At 32.8% G+C, this 26,882-nt stretch overlaps 2 protein-coding genes across 4 annotated transcripts; both read left to right on the top strand.

The window, feature by feature from the left end:
• Window positions 1-499: 499 nt before the first annotated feature.
• On the top strand, window positions 500-4,440 carry LOC140892188 (plant intracellular Ras-group-related LRR protein 6-like). Of its 3 annotated transcripts, none has more exons than XM_073300989.1 (4): window positions 500-540; window positions 630-919; window positions 2,077-2,246; window positions 3,597-4,440. In XM_073300989.1, exons 2-4 carry the CDS (start codon window positions 665-667, stop codon window positions 4,273-4,275), a joined length of 1,104 nt encoding a protein of 367 aa, XP_073157090.1. In that variant the 5' UTR covers window positions 500-540; window positions 630-664; the 3' UTR covers window positions 4,276-4,440. The 3 variants fall into 3 exon arrangements, with proteins under 3 accessions (XP_073157090.1, XP_073157088.1, XP_073157089.1); XM_073300987.1 differs by having other exon boundaries at window positions 3,585-4,440; XM_073300988.1 differs by lacking the exon at window positions 500-540 and having other exon boundaries at window positions 563-919; window positions 3,585-4,440.
• A 19,378-nt stretch (window positions 4,441-23,818) lies between these two features.
• Window positions 23,819-24,728, top strand: LOC140891210 (uncharacterized). Its single transcript, XM_073299581.1, has 2 exons — window positions 23,819-24,349; window positions 24,498-24,728. Exon 1 carries the CDS (start codon window positions 23,917-23,919, stop codon window positions 24,310-24,312), a length of 396 nt encoding a protein of 131 aa, XP_073155682.1. The 5' UTR covers window positions 23,819-23,916; the 3' UTR covers window positions 24,313-24,349; window positions 24,498-24,728.
• Window positions 24,729-26,882: the final 2,154 nt, after the last annotated feature.

The following is a 26,882-nucleotide window of genomic DNA, read 5'->3' as shown; positions in this document are numbered from 1 at the left end:
AATTCAATCTTGCGGATTTGTTCAGAAATTTGTTTTTGATTAAGAGGTTTGGCGTTGTTAAGCTCAACCACTTGAGTTGTGATAAAGTCTAATTTGCTTGAAAAATTACTAATCATAAGAATTATAAAACAAAGGACTAAAATGGAGTCTATTAAAACTTCGGGGACTAATTTGAAATTGGAATCAAAACTGAGGGACTATTTTAAATTTTTCCCCCGTTTACTCTCTGTGTCAAAATTGAATAATCAATTTAGTCTATTAGCTGGATCGAACAAGAAAAAAGAAAAAAGAAAAAAGAAAAAAGTAAAAGAAAAAGAAAAGAAAACAATAAAGAAAAGCAATAATGATTATTGTAATTGTTGTATAATAAATGGGAAGACGAGCGGTTTTCTCGTGCAAGCTGGCGGCCAGCAGAGAAAACCGAAGGGGTTGACTTTTTCGGAGCTGGTAACGTTAAATTAACGTTACGCAGTACATGGAAACTTGTACTTTCCCATTCGTCATCCCCACCTTTTCTTCCGTACCCACTTTCTTCTTCATGCACGTATCTTATCCCAATTTCTCTCTCTCTCTATATTGTTCTGTAAGATTCCTTCTTAATTTCTTTCTTTCTTAATTATAAAATACAGATACAGACTGGAGTGTGTGTGAAAATTAAGCGAAGATGATTTGTGAAGAACATCAGCAGCAGCAGGTAAGGTTTGATATCACGAGGAATAATGGAATCAGAAATAAGATGAACAGAAGGAATCAGAGAACGCTGGTGAAGGAGGATTTAATTGAAGATGAAGCGGCAATGGATAATAATAAGCTTGAAATAGTGGATTTGAGAGGGATGAATTTGGATTCTTTCCCCATTAATCCCACCCTTCATTTGGCTGCCATATGCAAATTAGACATCTCCAATAACAATATACAGGTTCTTTTCCTCTCTCTCTCTTCTTCTTTTTTTTTAACGTTTTTTCTGTGTTTTCTTTCTCCTGAGTATGAAAACTTTGATGAATATTTTTATTTTAAATTTATGAAAATTAATTATGCAACTTCTTATGTTGCTGCATGTCCAGATATATGAAGATTGCATGTATTTGCAATATTCTTTTGTTTGGAGTTAATATATGTAAAATATATATATATATATATTATACATAATATTTGAACAACTAATATTTTGTTCTTTTGTTCGTTTGAATAGTTTTTTTTAAAAAAAAATATTTATTCAAGTTTATTTTGTTCATTTGATGTTTTATTTTTTGTTTATTTTAAGGGTGATGGTTCTTGATTTGTAGATATATTTTTTGGTCTTTCAGCTTCTAATTTGAAGAGTGATAAAATTTTTGCTTGGGTTGGAATATATATATATAAGGTCTATCCTTCCAACCTTTATTTCTGGAGCAAATAACTCTTACCAATTTCAAGACCATTGAAAATTTAATGCTATGTTGGTTTAGTTTACACTATGTGTATGTAGTGAAGGTGTAACTAATTAAATATAAAATGGATATATATTTTGATGTATCAAATGACATATGCCGATCTATAATATATCATTTATTTAGTTGTACCATAAGGCTCAGTTTGGTATGGATGATAGGATAAATAATACATAGATAAGTAATGTAATGTAATAAAAAATGATGGTGAATATAGTAATTGATTTGATTGATAGATTATAGTTTATTTTATTTGATTGGTTGAAATTTATATAAAAATACAAAATTATCATTTTGTCCTTTTAATAATAAATAAAATATGATTAATATTATTTATAAGGGGTAATATAGTAATTTAAATTCGATGATTTGATTGATGTAAAATAAATAATTAATGATTTGATTGATGTAAAATAAATAATTAATAGAAGGATAAATAATATGGCGAAAAGAACGTAGGATTAAATAAGATAAACTATACATAGATTAATAATAATGCTACCAAACGGAGCCTTGGTGAAAATCTTTGAAATGATTCAGCTTTCAACAAATATTAATTATATTTGAGAAAAAATGTATACTACGGGGGAATTCTAGATTTATCTTGGGATTTCAATTTAATTTCATAAAAGTTCCATTTGGACAGAGTATTCCAGAATCTTTGATAGCAAGACTGCTGAATGTCGTTGTGTTAGACGTGCACTCGAATCAGATCAAATTCCTTCCTAACTCCATCGGATGTTTGTCAAAGCTCAAGAATTTGAATGTATCGGGCAATCTCCTTCAATCACTTCCCAAAACTATAGAGAATTGCAGGTTTGTCCGTCGTCTCCTGCTCGTTTTATATAATCCCTCCGTTTTATTACATTGTCTTGTTTTATTTTTTTCCCACGGATTCAGAAAAATTTATTAAGAAAGCAAATTATATAAACTTTCTATTTTATCTCTATTTATTGTATTAAAAAATAATTGCACAATTTTCAAGGTATAGTTAACACGAGTATATTAGTAAAAAATTGTAAAAAATATTACTAAATATGGTATATGACTATGATAGTGTTTGAAATAGCTTTTAGGAAGCATTTTTCAGCTTATTCCTAACAAAATTTAACAAATTTTCAAAATTTTGTTAAGAAAAAGTTGAGAAGTGCTTCCTAAAAGCTCTCCCAAACAATACATATATATTTGAAACAAACAAAAAAAACATGAACATTATAATTAGAATGGAGGATATACATATATATATATATATATATATATATATATATATAAATAAGGTGTTTTCAAAAATACTCACGCACATAAACATCTTATGAAATGCATTAAATATTTTAAGGGAAAATTGCTTTTTTGGTCCTATATGTTTGTCATTTTGCAATTTCAATCTTTTATATTTTTAGATTTCAGTTTTAGTCCGTTATCTTTATTTTTTTTGGTAATTTTAGTCCTTTTTCCGACGTGGCGCTGACGTGGCAACAATTCAGTGCTGATGTGGAGCTGACGTGTACAACGACACGTAAGCATTTTCGAATAAAAAGGACCTAAATTGCCAAAAATCGAAACATACAGGACTAAAACTGAAATATGAAAACATAAAAGACCAAAATCGCAAAGTGACAAACATACAAAACCAAATTTACAGTTTTCTCATATTTTAATGATATGTTCGTATGGATATCTTGTGATCCTCATGAGATGCTAATAACGACAAACTCTCATAATATCAAAATTAGATTATGTGCATACATTCTAGGATATGCGTGTTACTATTACATATATACGTACACTATATATATCTGTATATATATATTATATATATGTATAGTATATGTGTATTTGTCGGTATCCATGTTTGAAAATGATTGAGAATCTTTGGCTAAACATCTCTATATATACATAAATATAATATAATAACAAAATAAAAAATGCCAAACTTATCTTGAAAATACGTTTATAATTATTATTAAGTAGATATAGGAAAGCCGGTTTTTACGACATACAATCGTAGAAAATATTTTTCTAATTATGATATATATCCTTCGGATGTTATCCAAATTACCAGGTATAGTCTAACGTAACCCCCCAAAAAGTCAACTTGTCACTATATATATATATATGTATGTCATTGTATAGATCATTATATTCGCATAATAGATCAATCTGCAGATCTCTTGAAGAGTTGAATGCAAACTTCAACAAGTTGAGCCAATTGCCAGACGCCATAGGATTCGAGCTACTCAACCTTAAAAAACTTTCAGTCAACTCCAACAAGCTTATATTCCTCCCTCACTCCACATCCCATTTAACCAATCTTCGAGTCCTCGACGCTCGTCTCAACTGTCTCCGTTCGCTCCCGCAAGACCTCGAAAACCTAATCAATCTACAAGTCCTCAACGTTAGCCAAAACTTTCAATACTTGTCAGAAATCCCATACTCCATAGGCCTTCTACTGTCTTTAGTCGAATTAGACGTTAGCTACAACAAGATAACGTCCTTACCCGAGTCCATCGGTTGTCTGAAGAAGCTCCAAAAACTAAGCGTCGAAGGTAATCCGTTGGTGTCACCTCCCATGGAGGTTTTTGAGCAAGGGTTACACGTTGTGAAGCAGTACTTATGCGACAAGATCAACGGGTCGGGCAAAACTTCTCCGAAGAAGAAAGGTAATTGGTTCGGGAAGTTGAGCAAGTGCACTACTTTCAGTGGTGGGAATGTAGGGGTTGTGGATAGACGACAAGGGTACATCATGCCTAATTATAGGTCCATTGATGGACTCACTTCGCCTAGATACATGGGGATGTTCTCTCCCAGACGACTCTTCTCGCCTAAGTCGTATTTTTCGAGATGAATTTCTTGAGTTTAATTGCATGTGTATATGTTATGGTTTTGCAACCTTAATTCGAAGGTTTCAAAAATCATTAATGTTTTCCATGTTATTTATATATATTTATGTAAAACAGTTGCTCATGTACAGTGTGAGACCACATGAACAAATATTTGTGCGTAGGGAGATTTGTTGGAGATATTGATTGTTTGTATCATAAATAACCAATTAATCTTGGAGTATTCGTAAATTTTATCTAAGGTGAACAATCTGCTAGACTTTACAATTACTTGTATTGAAGCAGACCTTTTCATATACAGACACCAATATTATGATTATATAATCTGTGTAACACCCATATCAAATTATTGTTTATTATATATATAACATCACAAGACCATCTCAACGGATCAATTTTATGACACAAATATCTTACTTGACCCGACCCGACTCATGAATACTACTACTTTTTAGTCCAAAAATATCACAAAAACCATCTCATATATAAAAACATAGTCGGATATATGTATAAATTAATCTTATATATACCTATTTTATGTAGGAAGTACCACACATATTTCCTTTTTTAAGGGAAATCACAAATACTTCTATATGTCCAACAGTAAATATTATATATATATATATATATATATATATATCGTGATGTTTCCCTGCACCCAAGGGTGCATGGGAAAATGCGGCGCTAAACTAGCTGGCTCCCCATGTCTTTTTTTTTTATTTCTTTTTAAACAAAATGGGCCCAAATTGGGTCCAATTTATGAAGACGCAATCGTCTTCTTCACGCATTCACGCAGGCAGAGATATTTCCTAGCTCGCCGACCACCCGACCGCCCCATCCCACAGCTGCTATCGCCGTCTCCTGCCACCCCAAGCCCGACCACTCCCGTCGCCGTCGGATCTCCAACATCGGAGACCCTTTCTTCCCCCACCCAGATTCGGTGCTCCGTCATCCAGATAGGCAACCATTCACTATCGACAACTCCAATCAATGCCAAATCTGACCTTATCCATGGGAGGTGGGCGATGGCGGTTGTAGTCGTCATCTTCGTGGGCCAGGCATGGAGCGGCATCCCCTGGTTCGAGGCCGGAGCCGCCCCTGGAGTGGTGGCGCCGTTTACGCCTTCTCATGGGATGGGTGGATATGTAGGTGATGGGGACGGCGACAGCGACGGTGATGACGTGAATGGTGATGGTGATTAGTGATGGCGTGAAGGGTGAAGGCGTGATGGAAAAGGGTCAAAATGGCGTGAAGGGTCTAGGCATTGGGGGAAGGCCCAATTATGTTTTAAAAAAAAAAAAAAAAAAAAATGACATTAGCTGGCGCCCAATTTTTCCCTGCACCAGGAACAAAATCATATATATATATATATATATATATATATATATATATTAAATTTTTTATCGCAAGAGTACTCATAACATGCATACATCACATGCAAAATGGAAAAAGAACTGTTTCACAATCCAAATGTATCAGTAATAAATTAATAATGATATATATGTTTTGCTCATGATAAAAATGAGATCTTAATTGCTTTCTCACGTCACTCTTCTTCTTCTTTTTTTTAAGGAATAAACACTTCATATATATAGATTAAACGTCTTTAAGCACAACATCTTGTAGCCAAAGTGAAAAGCCAAATAAAAACCAAGTGAAAGGACTTGAACGATTTGGAGCAAACTTTGCAAGTGTGTGGGTCAATATTGTATTGGCCTACCTACGCTTGCATGTGATTAATGCCCAAGAAAGCATCCTCTGATATCACCTCGTTTATGGCAGCGATTAATCTCCCATCAGGTCCCAAACACTGAAAATCCATCACCGCTTGGATTACCTATAGAAAATCAGAATAAGTCCTAACGTTGGTAGTGTTACATTGTTTGCAAAGCCACAACCCGTGAAAAATGGCCCAGATTCACCTCTAAAAACTGATCCAGGGTTGTGAATGGGGCTTGCTTTAGCTGTCACAATCTATCCCGAGGTACGTATAATAGCTCCAATCAAAAACCAGCCCTTATCACGTCACTCTTTTTATGACTGTTATTGTATGTTTTTTCAATTTTAAAACTTTGGAAGTTAATATTGCGTTAAACTAACCAATCTCTCCAAGAAATTGAAGTGAAAAATTTGACTTATTGGGTGAGTCTGCCCTCATGGATGGGCGACGAAATTTCAAGGGTACTTATTGAAGAAGAGAACTTATTCTTGCAAAATAACAGACTTTTGAATAAAAATTGAGGCTTGAATTATAAAAGGTTGAAAATTATCTAATGTACAAATCAAGGGTCCTGTTTGTAATTAAAGGAGACTGTTAAGATTGATGGATTTGGACCTAATTAATTACTCCAAATTCAAAAGATAGCTCAATGGGAGATGATAGTTCTTCCATATATATAACTTCCATGATCAATAACCAACCAATGTGGGACAATTAACAAATCAACAATCCTCTTACGCCCAGGAATGAATATCTAAAACGTGGAGTTATTAACTAGTGGCCCAACTATGGTAAGTCCAACACATAATGGTAGAATCTGACTCTGATAGCATGTTAAGATTATGGACTTGAGTCTAACTCAATCCAAAAATCTACCTCAAGGTAGAGATGTCAGACGGGTCAACCCATGGCGGAGCGGGCCGGCCCACCAAAAACCCAACTTTTGGCAGGTCGAGGGCAGGCAGGCCCACCATCCCGGCGGGCTAGAAATCTTCAACCCAACCCAACCCAACCCAACCCAAGGTGGGTTGTGGGTTAGGCAGGCCGACCAGCGGGTTGTCTCACTACAAATAAAAATAAATAAAATCATTATAATTAATTATAAATTTCATTTCATTTCATAAATATTAATAGAAATATATTAATAAAAAATTTAATTATTGATTTCATACGTGTAAATTTTATATAAAGTAATTAATACAAAAACAATTTACAACTTTCATTAAAAAATACATATATCACAATAAAAATAAAAATAAATAATAATTCTCCAAGCCTGCGGCAGGCCAACGCGCGCGGGTCACAGGCCTAAGTCGGTTGGCCTACCTAGGCCCACCTTTAGTAGGGTTGAAAAAATTTTAACTCAACCCACTTAAATTGTGTGGCGGGACGGGCCGATCCGGCGGACCTAATCCAAATTGACGGCTCTACCTCAAGGGGAGAAGATTGCCAAAGCCTGTATATAGAACTCCCTGGACCTCTATCCAAGTCCATAATCTTTAACAGAAAAATTTCACCTTTCATCTCCGGCCCCATGATGATCACCATGTAAATGGTTGATTAAATGATGGCCATCAATACGTGGTATTGAGAGAGTGGGCTTTATGTAGCGACCCAACCCTGATCCGCTACTAATCAGAAGCTAATTAAGCATGCATTTAACTTAAGCAATAAATAACCAGAATTTAACAGCAGAAAGGTAAAGAATCTAAATCCAAATACAATCGGCAGAATACAACCGATGGAAAAACCCATAATTAAAACACTGTATAATACAACCAAATCGAACAGTGTATCAAATCCATAAAAACTAAGGGAAACTCACTGGAACCCTGGATCCTGGTCTCCGCCCTGCCACAATCCTTTGGCGTTGCCCAATCTGAGACCTGTCCCGTCGAATAGGGTGTCCATAAAATACATAAATACTGGGCATGAGTGACTACACTCAATAAGGAAGCAATAATATATAAACAAGTATAATGCAAGAATGATTTAAAACCCAGTAAAACTCAGTCTGCTCAGAGGCGCCAATCGAATATGTAGTACCGGCTGGAGGGCAAATCCGCGGGGTACACCACATACTCGTCCTATCACCGTAGCGTAATTTTTTGCCATCACGGCGTCTTCCAATGATAGACAAAACAATACGGGGCTGAGCCTCCCCTCACATGACTCACCTCTAACGAGATTTAGTTTAGAATAACCATGCATGTGCTAAAATAGTAAAACATGGCACATACAATGCAACATAGAAATATATATCATGTCGGCTATCTCGGTCAATACTTACGTACCTCAAACTTAGTAATAAGAGCAACCTAGCAAGTCCTGCTCTCTAGTCCAAGCCTATAATCATATAGTCGATATATCACTTAAAGTGCTCTAAAATTTTTAACTAGACTATTAGATACTCCCTAAATCTATTAGAAACCCAAAGTTATATCTGCTTCCGTCGTCAGTCCGCTGATGGCGACTACGTCCAAAACTTAGGCAAAGCTTCGCGACTATCTCCGTAGCACTCTGCCACTCCCAAACTTCCAGTAGGACGCCAAGAAAGCCCTAAAATTGACTAAAAGGGACTAGAATAGAGAGAGAATATGTGAATTGGCGAATGGAAAGTGAGCCTCAGCACCCCTATAAATAGACAGCGATCGGAACCTCCGATCGCATGATCAGAGCTTCCGATCTAATCAAAACGTACGATCCCTGCTTTCGATCTCTCTCAGCAAATCACGCGTCCTCCTTCTCGAAGATGGCTGCCGACAGTCGATCGGAGCTTCCGATCCCCTCTTCGGAGCTTCCGATCTCCACCAATGATGTCATAAAGCTGACCTCACCCTTGGACACCTGGCTGGGCAAGATCGGAGCTTCTGATCTCAGCTGCTTTCGAACGCAACATAGCTTCCAAACGCAAAGTAGTTCGGACCCTCTGGACTATTATATAACATTTTGGATCCATTTCTTAATCAAGTTTACCCATTTTTAACCATGATTAACAAGTTAATTACTCATTTTGGTTACGGGTCACTAAACTTTAAGTGCCCTTAAATGTGATAACATTCAAGTACAGTTTTGGGCATTCATGGTGATAACATTCAGGTACAGTTTTAGTTCGTTTGAAGTAAAATTGTTTGCTTAATTGTCATTGGATTTGAACCGATGTATCTTGATATACAGAAGTTCACCGATTCTCAAAGCATTAGTGTGCGAGGGCAAATCTAATTTAAGGAAAAATAATTTTCACAGGATCCTGTCTTGATAATTTTCTTTGCTTCGAGTGTATGCTTGTGTGACTAACATTCAGGATCATTCGATCAACCGATAATTGGTATTAGCTGAAGTTCTTTATCTATTAAATCTTTGCTGATACTCTGTAAGAATTACTACACTACTAGTTCGACATTCGTTAATGTTTTGTTTAGATATTTGGTTTCATATGAATTTTTGGTACCCCTATCTAGGATTAGACCTTTTGAGATCCACGCCTGAATTATCCTTACGGGCCTACCCGCATGTGTGTCCAGAAACTCAAGCGGTCGAGGTACCCTGTGTGTGCTATCTTGTGCTTGAGATTCGACTGTGGTTTGTTTATACCTTTGATATTTGATATTCAGTATGTATCATTTTTTAACAGACATGCAGTTAAAGTATCACATTTTGAACCCCTCGCCCAGATTGGCAAGGTTCTTCCTAGATTGTTGAGACTAGATTGGTTGCCCTTTCTATTCTCATGTGGTCTTGGCCTATGTTAGGTCTTTCCATGCTTGTATTCTTGAGGATCCACGTATCCCAGTCCTCTATGCTTAGCCTTATTCTCATAAACAACTTTCTGATCTGCATTGATCTCTGGTCTATCTTGTTCATATATCGTACTGGACCTGATAAATTTTATTGTATAATATTCTCCTTATCCAGATCCGATTGAGTACTTGTCTAAATAGAGATCCAATTATGTGAAATAAAGCCTAAGCCTGACTTTTCACCTGCTTGCTTTTGATTCTCATGCATCTTACTCAAGGAGACAGAAGACTAGTTCCAAGTGTTGATTGTTTTAAGCAACATTTGATTCTCATTTAAAGTGGCTTGGAACATTCTTCTCATAATGTCATTCTTAGTGGCTAACAGACTTAGTTTCACATTAAGAGTAGCAAGTTCCTTTTACTGCATGCAGCTTGATTCACTTGACTTATCTATCAGGTTTACTTTCTCAGCTTTCACTTCCTCGAATTATTTTGAGAGCTTATAGTATTTTTTAGTCATTTCGTGAAGTGCAGTGACTAGTAAATCTCGTGTAAATTCAGAAGAACCAAAGTTAAATTCCTCATCATCTTCTTCATTCTCTGGTTCTGAGTTGATAAAACATTTCACTTTCTCCTCTTCGTTGTCACTGGAGGAGCTTTCAGATATTGTTGACTTGGAGTCTGAGTCTGTCCACTTGTTCTTTCTATCCTCAGCAACAATTAATTTTTTATCTCTTTTTTTCTTAAAGGATCTTCTATCATATCCTTCGATCGCTTCTTTTCGACCGGTTTATTGTCATTTTTCTTTGGTGGGGTTGCTATATGCAACAAAATTGCCTTCCTTACCACAAACAAAACACATAGAACCATCACCTGTTTGGTCTTTTTGTTGTAAGGTTTATTAAATTTCTGTTCGTGTCGTATTTTAGGACGTGTTGAAACATCGGTAAAGACACATTAATCCAAAAAATTTCAGTTTTACACATGATCCAAACCCAAAAATATTTATTATATTTATTTCTATTTTGTTATATATATATATATAATATATATATGATTATATTATTTTCGAAAGAGTAGGTTCATTTATCCTAAAAAAATCATGTATGCCATGAAAATTACTTACATAAGAGCACTCACCTAGATGTACTATTTGGTGATTAATAACATCAATTAAATATGTGTGTATCAATGTGGGTGCACATAATTATAATCTAGGCTGGCAACATCCCAAAAATTCAACACAATTACTTTTGTTAATGTATTAAAAAAAAATAGAAAAAACTGCGTGAGAAAAACGCCTGACGCGTGCATTACATATAAATGAACATCTCAAATACAAAAAAAAAAAAAAAAAAAAAAAATTGGGCTTTTGGATACAGCACATGGATAGACTAAACCCACATATACCTTGAGGGACATATACCTTGAGGGAGCGTGAGGGTGGACACAACCACCTCACTTTTTCGTCAATTAACTTTTATATAATTTTTTTAAAAAAAATATTAAAATTTTGTGAATTCTGCAGACATGTCAAAAAAAAATGCTTGTAGTCAAAACTCACAACTAAAGTCGGAGCAGTTTATGATTGTGTGACTAATTAGAGAGAAACTAAAATGTAATTTTCAATTGATACTCTTTTCATTTACTGTAATTTGTTTTCAATGAATAAATTCTCTTTTCAATTATTGTAACATATGATTTTCGATTGTAATTCTCTTTTAATTTAATTTAATTGCAAACTAGTTGTTGCAAAAGGCCGTTGCAAACGAGTCGTTAGAAACTAATCATTAATTAATTTATAATATAATAATACATGTATTTTAAAAAAATAATTTATATTTTCAAGCAATATTGCAAATAGCCAAGCTCCCAACGACTCTTTCAGAATTTTTAAATTTATTAAATAGCATTTTAATAAAAACTGAAATTAAATTAATTTAAAAAATACTATTATTTATTTTAAATAATAATAACTTTAAAATTGAAAATAAAATTTAAAAATATTTATTTAATATAAAATAAGATTGAAGATGAATGAATGAAAGTGTAAACCACCGGGCATTTCGGGAGCTTCGGCGTCTTATCGCTGAAAAGGACCCATCCCTCCTTTTTATTTCAGAATCAAAATTGAGGGATTATCAATGTCACTGGTGGAAGGCTATTTTGAATTTCTCGGGGATGTTTGTGGTCAATTGTAGTGGGAGAAGTGGAGGGCTTATTCTGATGTGGAAAGACCCTCTTAATGTTACTATTTATTCTTATACATCTGGACATATTGATTGCTCGTTCCAGACATCTATCGTGGGATTTACTGCGAAGGTTGCATAGTTTAAATGAAGTTAAAGATATCCCCTGGCTTGTGGGAGGGGATTTCAATTAGATTTGTTTTGATACAGAGAAAGTAGGAGGGAATTTGAGATCGATAGCTCAGACACAGGCTTTTCGTGATGTGTTGGATGGATGTTCGCTACAGGATCTGCATGCATCTGGTGAGTTCTTTACATGGGTTAACCGTCGATCTGATTCGAATATTATTTTTGAATGTCTTGACAGATATGTGGCGACGTTTCCCTAGATACTATTATACCCGGCTGCTCGAGTGCATACGTTGGAGTTTTATCACTTCGACCATCGCCTGATATTCATTGAATTGGGACAAGTGGCCGGGTGTCCTATCCGAAAAATTACAAGGCTCCACTTTGAACAACATTGGGCCATGGAGCATGATTGTGCCGAAATAGTATCAAAAGGGTGGTGTTGCACTGATGAGGAATTGACACTACCTAAACGCATTCATAGATGCCAATCTGTGATTTTGGAATGGGCATGGGCAAGATTTCACTCCCTACCTCACAAGATTAAGGATTTAAGGGGTCAGCTAAATACACTTAAGACACATGATCGTTGGAGGGCAGCGGAGAATCAAATATGCATTCTGGAAAAAAAAATAGAAACCCTATCGTCAAAAGAAGAGGTATATTGGAAACAGAGAAGTAGGGCTAACTGGCTTGCTCATGGTGATAGAAACTCCAAATATTTTCATCAATGTGCTTCAAAGAGAAGATCAAACAATTTGATCAGTGGGTTAGTCTCATCGCATGGGGACTGGTGCTCGAAACCGAATAGCATGGCTGAAATTATTATTGAGTATTTTTCCTCTATTTTCAGATCTAATAACCCTTTAGCAAGTGAGCAATGGAACGTATTGGAGTGTGTTGAACCGAAGATTGATGAGAACATGAATCAAATCCTTTGTTCTCCGTTCTCAGCTGAAGATGTTCGGAAAGCAGCCTTTGATATGCACCCAGATAAAGCTCCTGGCCCTGATGGTATGTCTCCTTTCTTTTTCCAAAAATTCTGGAATGAAATAGGTCAGGAAGTTACTTCTGCAGCATTAAGAATTCTGAATGATGGGGATTCAATTGCAGAATGGAATGAAACCATTGTCACTCTTATCCCAAAAATAAAAAATCCAATGACAATGAAGGATTTTAGACCCATTAGTCTATGCAATGTCAGTTATAAGATCGTTGCCCGCGCTTTAACTAATAGACTGAGGCCTGTGTTAGAGAGGTTAATTAATGAGTTTCAGAGTGCTTTCATTCCTGGCAGATTAATTACAGATAATATCATATTGGGATTTGAGGCACTACATTGGATTCGGAGCAGAAAAGTGGGAAAAAAAGGTTATGCTGCATTAAAGTTAGACATGAGCAAAGCTTATGACCGTATAGAATGGAGTTTTCTCGAAGGTATGATGGGTAGATTGGGTTTCTCCAATTTGTGGATTGATAAGATTATGAAGTGTGTACGATCAGTGAAGTATTCTTTTTCTTTGAATGGTGATTTAGTTGGATCTGTCACTCCAGGGCGTGGAATCAGGCAGGGAAATCCTCTCTCTCCCTATCTTTTTGTTTTGTGTGCTCAGGGATTATCATCATTACTGATCTCTCATGAAGCTCAAAATCAAATTACAAGCGTCCGCATTGCAAACTCTTGTCCTCCGATTACACATTTGTTCTTTGCCGATGATAGTCTCGTATTCTTCAAAGCAACGACTAAGGACTGCTTTGGGGTGGCCATTGCCTTTCGTTGTATGAGAGGGTTTCGGGACAGTTAATAAATTTTGAAAAATCTTCTCTTTCTTTTAGCCCAAATACTTCTGTCCATGATGTGAACAATATCAAAATAATGTTATCTATATCAGTATCACAGGGGCATGAACTCTATTTAGGCCTCCCAACTTTCTCTATGAGAAGCAAGAAAGTTCAATTTAGATATCTTACTGATCGTGTGGCACAAAGAAATATGGGTTGGGGAAACAAAAAATTTTCTGCAGGTGGCAAAGAAACAATGATCAAATCAGTGATTCAATCAATTCCCACTTACGCCATGTCTTGTTTTCGGTTGCCAAAGTCTGTCATAGAAGCGATTGAGAGAGAATGTGCTAAATTCTGGTGGGGTTCGAACGAGGGCCATAAACGCTTGCACTAGAAAAGTTGGGATTCTCTATGCAAACCGAAATGCACGGGAGGCATGGGTTTTAGGAAAATGGAGTCATTCAATAAAGCTCTCTTGGCTAAACAAGTTTGGAGGATCATTGTAAACCCAAGTTCCTTGATTGCTCGGGTTTTGAAAGCGCGATACTTCAAACATTGTGATATCATGGATGCATCTTTGGGAAGTAATCCTTCCTTTATATGGAGGTCGATCTTCTGGAGTCGCGAACTGTTACGGAAAGGCCTTTGTTGGAGGATTTGAGACGGCGCTAACATTGTAATACATCGAGATAATTGGATCCCTGGCAGACTCTCTAGGATATGCTCACTTGGTAACCAACAGGATCTTGCAAAAGTCAGCTCTCTCATCCAACATGGCCGCTGGAACACTGAACTGGTGCAAAGTTGGTTCCCACCGTACCTAGCCCAAGAAATCTTGTCTATTCCCATCTTTTGCTCATTAGCCAAGGACTCTAGATATTGGCGCTACCATTACAAAGGCAAGTATCTTGTTCGAGATGGATACAAATTGGATATGGGATGTTTCGATCCTCATTGTCATAGCTCTGAATCAAGTTCGAAAAGCTGGTGAAAACATTTATGGGCTTTATCTATTCCGCCGAAAGTCCGAATTTTCTGGTGGAGGGCTCTTCAAGAGATCATTCCAACGGGCTCTAACTTATTGGCTCATCATGTGCCTACTTCTGGGATTTACTCTCTGTGTAAATATGCATTCCGACTCCACTTGTCATGCATTATTTTGGTGCCATAAGACAAAACCATGCTGGAAAGGAACAATATTTTATTTTCATTTGAAGGCTGTCAAAAATCTAGGAATCACCGATTTGTTTATTTGGTTGAAGAAGGTTCTCTCCACCGCGGACATGGAATTATTTGCAATGCACACCTGGGTAACTTGGAAGGCTCGAATGTGCAGCACTCATGGAGATAATATGGGAACAAATCACCTAAATGTTACTTGGAGTGGCTCTTTGTTGCGTGAGTATCAAGCTGCCCGGGATTCGTTGGACATTTTCAGCTCGGTTCGAACTTGTACATCTAGAGGTAGATAGTCCCTTCCGTTGTTTAATCAGATGCACTTGGATGTAGATGTGGCTTTCAATGACTGAGAGGAGAAATATGCAACTGGTGGAATTGTTAGAGATCATGAAGGAAGAATAGTGATAGCGTTTGGAATGCCGATTCCGAAACCTTGCTCAGTTACATTTGGAGAAATTATTGCTATTAAAAATGGCTTACGTTTGGTCATGAACAGAGGTATTGAAGTACATGTAGTGAACTCAGATTCTCTTCTGACGGTGCAAGCAGTCGCCAACCCAGAAGACAATTTTAGTTTGATCGGAGCCCTTGCAAAGGATGTAAAGAGTTCTCTTGAAGGCTGCAGTTTTATTATGCTCAATCATGTTCGTCGTACGGCTAACTCGGCAGCCCACAGTCTTGCTTTTTTTTCTGTTTTTTCTTCTTCTTCTTTTATTTGGGAGATTGGGAATTTTCCGCTTTGGTTAGTAGATCTTGTAACAGACGATTTATCTCATTCCTAATAAAGTTACAAGTTTTTACGATCAAAAAAAAAAAAAAAAGTGTAAACCACATATTATGAGGGTTGATATTAAATGAATATCAGTGTGTAGTAATAATGAAGACCGGTATTGTGCTATGTTGTAAAAACAGCACTTGGTATTGTTCTACCACCCAAAACGGTGCTGTTTTGCGAATTGTCAATATAGAAACTACTAGTTTAAGGCAACCCTCCCCATCCTTTATCAATCAGACCTCCAGGATTAGGTCGGAGGCCCATTTATGGAAGGCCATCAGGGACAGGCCGGCCCATCAATCCTCAGTATTAGTCCATTAGACGCACACGCATCACTTGGGTACGTAATCATTTTCAATTTTTTAGGCTTTTGATTCCTTTTTCTTTCCATGTAAGGCATTTTCATTTTTCAACAACGTTCATTTCTTTTCATCATTTCTAAAAGAGTTTAAAATTGTAACACAAATTAAATTATTCTCATAATATTAATAGTGTAAAATTCATTTTGATAAAAATTATTGTATATAGTTTAAAAAATCATTTTTACCTTTCAATAAAATTGGTTTTAGATCCAGTTATTTTTAATAAATTCAACAAAATTTCTTATTTTTAAAATATATTTTATTGATAAAAAACGTAAAAATTAAATTAAATTATAATAAATAATTATCTTACAAAAAATGTCTTACATAGGGGTGGTGAAAAATATCAAAATTTTCAGTATATCACTGTATTGTACCGAAAAATATTTAAATTTTTGAAATTTAAGTTATAATAAAGATTTCTGAACGATTTTTGAAATTCAGGTTATAATAAAGATTTCGGTATGATACACTAATGATACATATCTATTTCGTATGGTAATGATAAGAAATTTGAAAATTTTCGTATAAGAAATACCAAAACAATATATATAAATTTAAAATTATATAATATTTTAAAATCATAATGTTATACTTACAAGGAAAATATATAAACTTTGTTTTTCATATAAAACAATATTAATCGATATATTATAAATTTTATATAATCAATATTCTAATTTTATTTAATAAAAATTTCAATGTACGAAAAGTTTTGATACAATATCAAAATATATTTTCTTATATTGTAGTTTAGAGTACGAATACCCCGAGTCGTACACAAAAAGAAGCCCGTTAAAAAGGAACAAAAAATGAAAAGAGTTTTGGATACTTAAATGGAATAAGAATGGATATATATTTATACCTACTATTTATTAAGTAATAAAGTCCTAGAGAAACTAACATAGTTTGTTGGTATGACACCTTAATATTAAAATTTCAAATTATTTGAAAAAATATTGAGAAATAACTAATATAATATATTTTAACTACTTTTTATGGTTAATATTTTACTCAAAAACATTCAATTTTTTGTTAATTCCATATATTCATTAATTTTAATAAAAAAAATCAAATTTTTCATCACATAACATGAATATGCAAATACGCTTCGTATAGTTTGTAATACGAAGTACGATATGCTCCCCTCCCCTTGAACCTGGATTTTTGCGGTTAAATTAAATTAATTAAAAAAATGAGTGATGTGACTTTTCGAAAAAAATTGTGACTGTCTCGTGAACTCCTCAGTTCAGCATGTGTCTTTTTAGCTCTCCTTTAAATTTTTCAGTTTTTTTAACATTGGTCAACTTTTAAAAAAAAAAAATGACCTCCCCTAGTGCAATTCATATCACTTGGAAAGGTTGATTTTTTAAAAAAAAAATGTTGACTAAGGTCAATTCCCCAAATATCCCGTAAATTGCCCATCACTCTCTAAAACAAAAACTCAAATTATTTAAAAAACAAGACTACTCTAAATAGTATTTATAAAAAAATTTAAATAAAAATAAAGGAACATAGACCATATCATATGCATGTTTATGTTGACACAGTAGCAAGTATATGTCTAGCAAGCAAACCCATACTTCCAAACCATTATTAGAAGACATATGGTAAAAGATTAAAAGTTCGAATAGAAGATGAATCAATGATACTGTAACATAAAAGTTAACAATAGAAATAGTTGAAACAAAATTTATTATATCAATCTTATACCAAATAGAATCAGAGATGAATATAATAATAGAAAATAACTTTTTAAGACAGCGCCTTTCATTTACGCAATTTGAAAATCACATAACTTTAAATAAAGGATCATCAATTATTCAAATTCTCAAAATTCAAACGACATTTCATGTAGAAAATGAAATATTTACAAAGAACTTTCATAAACAAAATAAAAATCCAATAGAATTAAAAATAGAAAATATATAAGCAATCAATCCTGAAAAAAAAATTATGAAAAAATTTCATGATATTTGTTCTGAAAATCCTCAAGATAAAATTAAAAAAAAAACAATTACTGCTTCAATAAAACTTAAAAATCCTAACGTCACAATCCGTGAAGCACCAAGAAGATGCAACATGGACGACGTAAAAAAAAAATCGAGAAAGAAATCCAAGAATTTCTTAAACTCGGGATAATTATTCCAAGTCAGAGTCCACACTCTGCACCAGCATTTTATGTTAGTGAGAAAGACACTGACAAGAAAAGAATGGTAATTGATTATCGAAAAATGAATAACACAACAATTATATATGGATATTACATCCCGAAAAAAAATGATTTACTATCTTACATAGGAGGAATGAAATATTTCTCTAGTTTAGATTGTAAATCAAGATTCTGGCAGATCCAACTAGATCCACAAGCACAATTACTTACAACATTCAGTTGTGCAAAAGGACAATCTCAATGAACAGTACTACCTTTCGGGCTTAAACAAGCACCAGATATCTTTCCGAGATATATGGATGAATCATTCAAACCTTATATAGATTTTTGTTGTGTCTATATGGATGATATATTTATTTACTCAAAAACATTAAAACAACATTATAAAGACCTCATGGCAGTACTGGATATTTGTTATAAAGATGGTATCATACTTTCTGAAAAGAAAGCACAACTATTTAAAACCAAAATAAATTGTCTAGGATTACAAATTAAAGATGGTAAATATTGTTTACAACAACATATACTTAAGAAAATTCATGATTTTTCAAGTGACATTAAGGATAAAGATCAATTGAGAAGATTTCTAAAATTACTAACATACTCAAAAAATTACATTAACAAACTAGCAGAGATAAAAAAACCTCTACAGACAAAAGTTAAACATGATTATAAATGAAAATGGTCAAAAGATGATACTAATTATATAAATACGATTAAAAAAATAATAATTAGTAATCTCCTTGAATTATATTTTCCATCAAATAAAGATAAAATAATAATTAAAACAGATGCGTCAGATGAATACTGGAAAGCACGTTTAAAAGCATACACAGGAGAAAGAAATTTAGAAGAGCTTACCAAAACAACTACTATAAATAATGAAGAATTATGTAATTATACATTAGGAACTTTTCAAGGTGCACGCCTAAATTATCACTCAAATGAAAAATAATTACTAACTTTAATTTTTACAATTAGGACTTATGAAATTTATCTTATATCTAAACCATTTCTGGTACGGACATATAATATGAATTTAACATATTTCAAATCAAGAAAAATATTAAAAAATGCAGGAAAAAATGCAGCACGGTTAATTAGATGACAATTGAAATTGAACCACTATCAGTTCGAGATTCAGCATATCAAAGACACATACAATTCATTATCCGATGCATTAACCAGAGAACTTCATTTAAATTATACTATTCGTAGTAACGAAATAACAAAAGAGATCCTAAGAGATCCATAAAATGACTTTGAATCATCCGAACATACCTTAGAAAGTATGGATAATATAAATTGATGAAAATAGATTTATATTCGGAAACATGAATTATTCTATGACTTTAAGTCATCCGAACATGCCTCAGAAAGCATGCGAAATATAAATTAATGAAAAAAAATTTACATTCAAAAACATAAATTACTCTATGAGTAAAATAATCAATCTCATTTATGAAGATTGGTTTGATTTTTGTAAAAGGATCGACAAATGCAATGATACGCATAATAAAACTATCCGAATTACTAACGAGAAGAGTTAAATTACTAACAATTTTATATATATGTATAAAAATACGTTTTCTTGTGCAGGATATAATCAAGATAGAACAATTAAGTCAACTGAAAGAACAACTGATTAACTTACATGAAGAAATTCAAATTATTCAACAAAAAGAAAAAAATTTAATCAAAAAAATCCAGAGGGCAGAAGAGAAAATGACAACCTCGTCATCATCCTTACCAAGAACACCAATCAGTTTTGGTTGGACTCGCCGAATTGGCCCATCCCATGACACAATTTAAGTGGGTATTTCAATCTAACTAAAGGCGGGCTTGGGTTGGCCAGCGGGCCTGGAGAAAAAAATTTTATTTTATTTTATTTTATGGTGATATATATATATTTTTTAAATAAAAATTGTGGAAATTTTTAATAATTATTTCATATAAAATTTACACGTGTGAAAGCAATACTTAAATTTTATTAATATGTTTCTATTAATGTTTATTTATAAAATAAAATTTATAATTAATTATTATGATTTTTTCTTTTTATTTATTTATTTTTATTTGTAGTGAATCAACCTGAGGTCGGTCCGTCTAACCCGTAACCCACATTGGGTTGGATTGGATTGAGTTGAAGATTTTTAGCCTACCAAAATGATGGGTCGGCCCGCTCTCGAACTGCGAAACAGATTTTTGGTAGGTCGACCTGTCCCGCTATGATTTAGCCCGTCTGACCACTTAGTGCTAGTTTTCTTTCATAAATTGTTGCAATTGTGTGAAAGCGCCATTCTACAGATCGTCCAAGTGTTGATTAGCTAGGAGTTTTAATAGGACAAATGGTAAGTCTTACTGAATTGGGTTGAAATTGTTTATACTAACCAAAGCCTTCGAACTTCAATAAATAGTTTGTTTGTATCGTTTGTATTTTCTCTTAAAATATTGTTTTAGAGTGCTGTTGAATTATCTTCATTGGCATCACCAGTTCAAATGATTTTAGTAAGTATTTTCCGTGCATTTTTAACCTCTTCTGATTTGCAAATCTCGGCATGATTGAGAAAATAATATGTAACTGTTAACCTGGTTCACATTAATGTACTTTGACATTTCTGAATATTATTTAAACCTTTTTTTTTCTTTTGGAGACAATACAAAATGTCGGCAAGCTACCGACTCTTTAAATTAAAGATTATAATTTAACATTATTATTACACCGACCACACTCATATCTGGTCATAAAAGCCAATTCGTTGGACCTTTTTTTTTAATCTCTTTGACAAAAGATGGTTAAATCTTTATTCTTGTACAATATTTATGTCATCTTTACTCTTCCATCCACTTAGCTAACCGCTATATGCGTTGCTCTTGTAAATACATTTGAATCATAAAATGAATTTAAATGGCCATTAATTTAATAATTGAAATAACTGGGTGGGATAATAGAGATTAAATTGAAATAATTTAATTTACTTTAAATCGTAGAAAGATAGTATAGAAATAATTTATGTGATATTTTATAGGTAATTGAATTATTTAAGAAATTTATTATTAAAAATTTTGTTATAATTTGTTATTTAAGTGTGGATGAGTATTTTATCTACTTTTATAGAAAAATAGTGTTTAAGAAGCTTTTATTTTAACTAGGGATGTCAATTGACGTAGGTCGGGTGAGTTTTGGTCGGGTTGACGAAAATATTATTTAAAATTTATCAACTCAAACCCGATTCGAACACGAATCAACCCGAAAATTACCAACCCGAACCCGGCTAACCCGATCAACTCGAACCAACCCGATTTTATTTTTTATTTTTCACAAAATAATTAAATAAAAATTAAAAAAACACAATAATAATAGTGATATTTAATTTAAGCACATAATAAAAAAATAAACTATATATGATTTAAATTTGAAATTTTAGTAGTAGAAAATTTAAAGTATACCCACTAAAAAAAATAAAAAATTATTTTAAAAATTCAAAATGGTAAAAAATAAATATTAAATGACCAAAATCTATTATATCAATATAGAATAAATATTTTTTTTCAAGCATACAAATTTTTATTAATTTTATATTAAAAAATTAATAATAAAAAATTTCGGGTCATCTCGAGTTGACCCGAAGCCAACCTGAACCCGATTAATTTTTTTTCGGGTTGCTTTTGGGTCAACCCGATTTGACCCAAACCCAAAACCTCCTAACCCTAATCTGATATTTTTCGGGTCGATTCGTGTCGGATTAACGATTTGAGTTGATTTTTGGCAGTTGACACCCCTAATTTTAAGCGATATAGCCATACAGGGTGTATATCAGGTAAATTTTGGCTATTTAAATTTATATTATTGTAGTTTTTCATATATATTAGTGGAAAAAAACATTTTTTCTCACTTAAGGCCCGTTTGGATTTCTTAGACTTTTTTTTTTAAAAAAAAATATACTTTTTTGGTCTGGCTTTTGATACCAAATGGGGCCTTATTTACATTTCTATGTTTTTTCATCTTTTTTTCCCTTATCACTATTTGCATATATTTTAGTTGAAACTAATGTTTAAAATTTAAATACGTAAATAAGATAATTTAGTAATTGAGATCTAGTCTTTAAATGTGATTGAAATTTAAAGATAAACTATGAAGAAATTTTGGTAAGATTTGATGCACCAAATGTTTATGGTCTTCAAATTTTGTACAAATATGAAATTTTTATAGCATAATTTCATTATAAGTAGATTATAGATTATGGGTTGTGGATTATAGATAGAGATTTATATTTTTAGTCAAAATTAAATTAAATTTTACTTTTAGTGATTTATTTATTTATTAAAGTAACAGAAAGTTGGATTCCGATTTCCGTTAATTGCTCTAGACTATTCAACCATGTTGAATATTAAATTATGTTTCTCTCGAATCATATTACGACACGTGTAGTAATCACGTGGAAGCTCCATCTTGGTTTCATAAATCTTTTGTGGTCTCAATTAAATCACTCAATTGTCGGCATCATCGGTGCACCACTCCCGGTCACTGTCTCTTTACTACAATCTTAAATTAACAAGGATATATATATATATAGACAACAAGATTTTTATATTTTTTTTACGTATAAAAACAAATTCTAAAATTTACACAAATATTAGACAAATTTGGACGTCTCTAAATCCATACTGAAATGGGTACGATTCAAATTTTTATCAAAAAAGATTAATGAAAGCTAGACTTTCAAATGATTTGATTTAAATTTGACCCTTGAATCTTGATTTTCAAAGCAATTGAGATGCCACCTGCAGGGGTGGAACTGAAATGATCCTTTTCTCGTCTGTGTTGTATATACTTTCCAGTCTCCTTAAGTTTCGTTGTTTGACGAGTAAATCTATACATAATTGAAACTATCATATTTGTATAGTCGAAATATGACAAAAATGAAACAGAAGATTTCATTTCCATAGCTACAACCCACTGGGAAATTTCTAAAAATTAGTCTCTAAAGAATAATTCATACAATATTATATATCAAACAACACGAAAACTCCAATAAGACCGTCTCACATTAATTTTTTGAAATAGATCAATGATCATTAATAACTCATAAAAAAATATAAATTTTATTTCAAAAATATTATTTTTTACCGTTAATATAAATCCAATCGATCATTTCATTCAAATAAATCTTTAAAATATCTCACAAAATACCCACTCATCAAACAAATAATTTATAATACAAGACAGTGAGATAGTAGTTACCATAAGAAATTTCCTATTGCATTATTAGATTTCATTTTCTTACGGTGGGCCGGGAAGTCTTTAATCCTAACGTAGGTGTCATAAATACAACAATGCCGCGTGCATTTCGTGGGTCCTTTACTCCTTGCGCGTAAACGAATCAAATCATACCTCAAAGTTATATGGATATATTAAAGTTCCAAAATAAAAAAATAAAATATTTGTGTGAGTACCCTTATCCTCTTTCTGTGCATCTATAAAAATAGGTCACCTTGTATACTCATTCCTCACCAATTACTCCAAAGACAATCCACATTCTATTTTAATATTGCATCTAATCCCCTTTTTTAAGAATAAAGGAAAAGGAAAAATGGCCGGAATCATTCACAAGATCGAAGAGAAACTGGGCATGGGAGGCCACAAGGAAGGAGAGAAACACGACGATCACAAGGCTGGTGTATGCGAAGTGGACCACATTAAGCCCGAACACGGATACGGCGATCACAAGCCCGAACACGGCTACGGCGAGCACAAGCCCGAGCACGGATACGGCGAACACAAACCCGAACACGGATACGGAGAGCACAAGCCCGAGCACGGATACGGCGAACACAAGGAAGGTTTTGTGGATAAGATAAAGGATAAGATCCATGGCGAGGGAGGCCACGAGGATAAGGGAGAGAAGAAGAAGAAGAAGGAGAAGAAGAAGAAGCACGAGCACGGATACGAACACGGCGGCGACAGCAGCAGCAGCGACAGCGATTAAATGAAACCCTTATGCTGCTACACAAAAATATAATAAGGTATATTTTGTTTGTTAGAAAATTTAAATTAATTTTATTGCTGGTAATCTTCAAATTTGAATAAGATAATATTTATTTCTCATTTGATCTTTGTGTTCCTCCATTCTAATTTTACGTTTTTTTTTTGTTTTGTTTACTTTCTTTGTAGGTTATGGAGTGTGGTCCAGAGGCTTTTTCTACCATATGGTTGCAAATAAATGAAGAGTGAAGAACAAAAAAAGAAATCCAAAAAACAGAACAACTTGATTGTATCGCTTTACTATATGTAGATGTGATTGTTTTAACTTTGAGTAAAATATTTGTGATGTATTTTCTTTGGATTTTGTTGTGTTAAATTTGGGATCACTTATGATTTTATCTTAATTGTTGATTACTGTTATTATTTTATCTTTTTATGAGATATATTTCACAAGGTCATTTTTGTGAGACATATATCATATTAGACTCAACCTATGAATAATTCAATAATATTATTTTTTCTATCAAAAAAATACTTTTGACATAAAATATAGATTAAGTCCACTCATCGATATGGATATGTGAGACTAGGGCTGAGATACCGAACTAAAATATCGACTTTTTGAGATACCGTATCGAAATTTTTTCGATATACAGACATTTTTTTGGTATATCGGATTTTTTTTTGGTATCTCTACGGTATCAATATGAATTTTTTTCGTACCAAAATTTTGAAATTTTGAAATTGGTTCTACTATAAATTTTTTTCATACCAATATTTTTTATACGATATATCGAAAACCCACCCCTATATGAGACAGTCTCACAAAAGATCAACTCTTATTTTATATTAGGTTAATCGAAACATAATTTGGATCAAATGCAATAATTATATGACTAGTGGTTTTTTTTTCTTTTTTTTTATTTTTTAAATTCCAACATAACCTTCACATCTAGTTCAAATAAATATCAAATAAAATTAATTATGTACTTAAAAAACTTAAAGATCTAAATCATGATGAAACGGATATTAAAATTTCAAATTTTCCCATTGTTAAGTAAAAAAAACGATAAATTAACTCTATTTTTTTTGTTCAAGTTGGAGGCCTAAAGGCCCTAAACCATCCTCCCAAGAGAAGACATGGGCCTAGTTAATGTCATTTAAGAAAGATATTTGGATGTTGACCGAATTTTTCATATATATATATTTTTTGGATCATGCTACATGTACAATGAGACCACATTGAGTTACAAAGTACATTTTAAATTACAAAAATATCCTAAATTTATTTTTGAAATATTTTTTCCAAGTTAAGTGTATGGATAATTTTATAATTTCAAATGCAATTTATAATCTAATTAATAATTCTTTTTGTACATATATCATTTTTTATTTTTTTTAATCTAAAGAATGCAACGTTGACTGAATTTTTAAAACTGATTTTATAAATATGTATATAAGTGTAAGAATATTTTCTCCCACGCTAAAACCTACCTTTTAAAAAAAAAAAAAAAACCCTACTTTTTCAATTCATAGAGGGAACACAATATATTTTATAATATTTTTTGCAATATTTGCATTTTGCACCCGATAAAAAAATCTAGTAAATGTATGTACGTGTATTTTATTCATATATACTTTCATAATATGATTTTTTTGCTTTCATTTTATTTTTTTCCAATTTACTATAACCAAAAATAATTTCCAATTCTATCAAAAAAAATTCTACAAAATGTAATATGTATAATTATTAAATGATAATATATTCATTATTTATTTTAGTAAAAGCTTTTTTAAAATAAAGAAATGTTATTTACATTCTATGTAACGTCCGTAATTTTCATAAAACAAGTACAGGATTTATTTTTTAAAAAAAAAATAAATTTCGAGGGCCGAAGACATCTTACAATGTATAAACAAAACTTAGCAATTAAACTTTAGAAATTCAGACATACAAACATAAAAATATTTGGATTAATTATGATTTATGGGAACACCCAAAAAAAATGCAATAAAAATATAAATATTTCCCTTAAAATAAAATCCTCATTAACCATAGAATATAATAATTTGATTAAACATGTCTCCTCCAAAATTTTTTAAAAAATATAAACATTTAAAATAATCAATTTTAAAAGATTAGCGAACAAAATCTTAAGGCACTACAAAAAAACAGATGTTTTAGAATCGGAATTTTAGAACCTGTTGTTAAACCAGTTTTGAAACCCATATTATTTAAAGCGGTTTTACTATCACCACTTCTATAAAATTTCAATTGCACCGTTTATGATTTTCAATTTCTACATAAAATCATCTGGGGCGGTTTTATACACCGCTTCTATAGTATTCGTTTAGAATCGGAAAATACCGAGTTGATTCGACCTTACACTATGGGTATTACCTCATGGGTAGATGACAATATTTAATTGTCGCATATCATATGGGACCCACTCAATCATGTGGAACCTACATGATATGCACCAATTAAATCATGCCACCTACCCAAAAGAAATTTTTCCATTTTGCATCAATAGATATTTATTAGCTGCGGTTAAGGTAACCGCTTGAATAAGA

The sequence above is a fragment of the Henckelia pumila genome, chromosome 3 (assembly GCF_033568475.1).
Source record: "Henckelia pumila isolate YLH828 chromosome 3, ASM3356847v2, whole genome shotgun sequence".
NCBI classification, from domain to species: Eukaryota; Viridiplantae; Streptophyta; class Magnoliopsida; order Lamiales; family Gesneriaceae; genus Henckelia; species Henckelia pumila.
Note: the sequence above shows the minus strand (reverse complement) of the source record. Positions and strands in the feature narration are given on the sequence as shown.

What these genes read in the sequence shown, in the direction of transcription:
- LOC140892188 (XM_073300987.1), top strand. Translation starts at nt 665, where the DNA reads ATGATTTGTGAAGAACATCAGCAGCAGCAGGTAAGGTTTGATATCACG. An exon ending in TCTCCAATAACAATATACAG is followed by an intron (nt 920 to 2,076) that starts GTTCTTTTCCTC and finishes CCATTTGGACAG; the next exon opens with AGTATTCCAGAATCTTTGAT. An exon ending in AAAACTATAGAGAATTGCAG is followed by an intron (nt 2,247 to 3,584) that starts GTTTGTCCGTCG and finishes TTCGCATAATAG; the next exon opens with ATCAATCTGCAGATCTCTTG.
- LOC140891210 (XM_073299581.1), top strand. Translation starts at nt 23,917, where the DNA reads ATGGCCGGAATCATTCACAAGATCGAAGAGAAACTGGGCATGGGAGGC.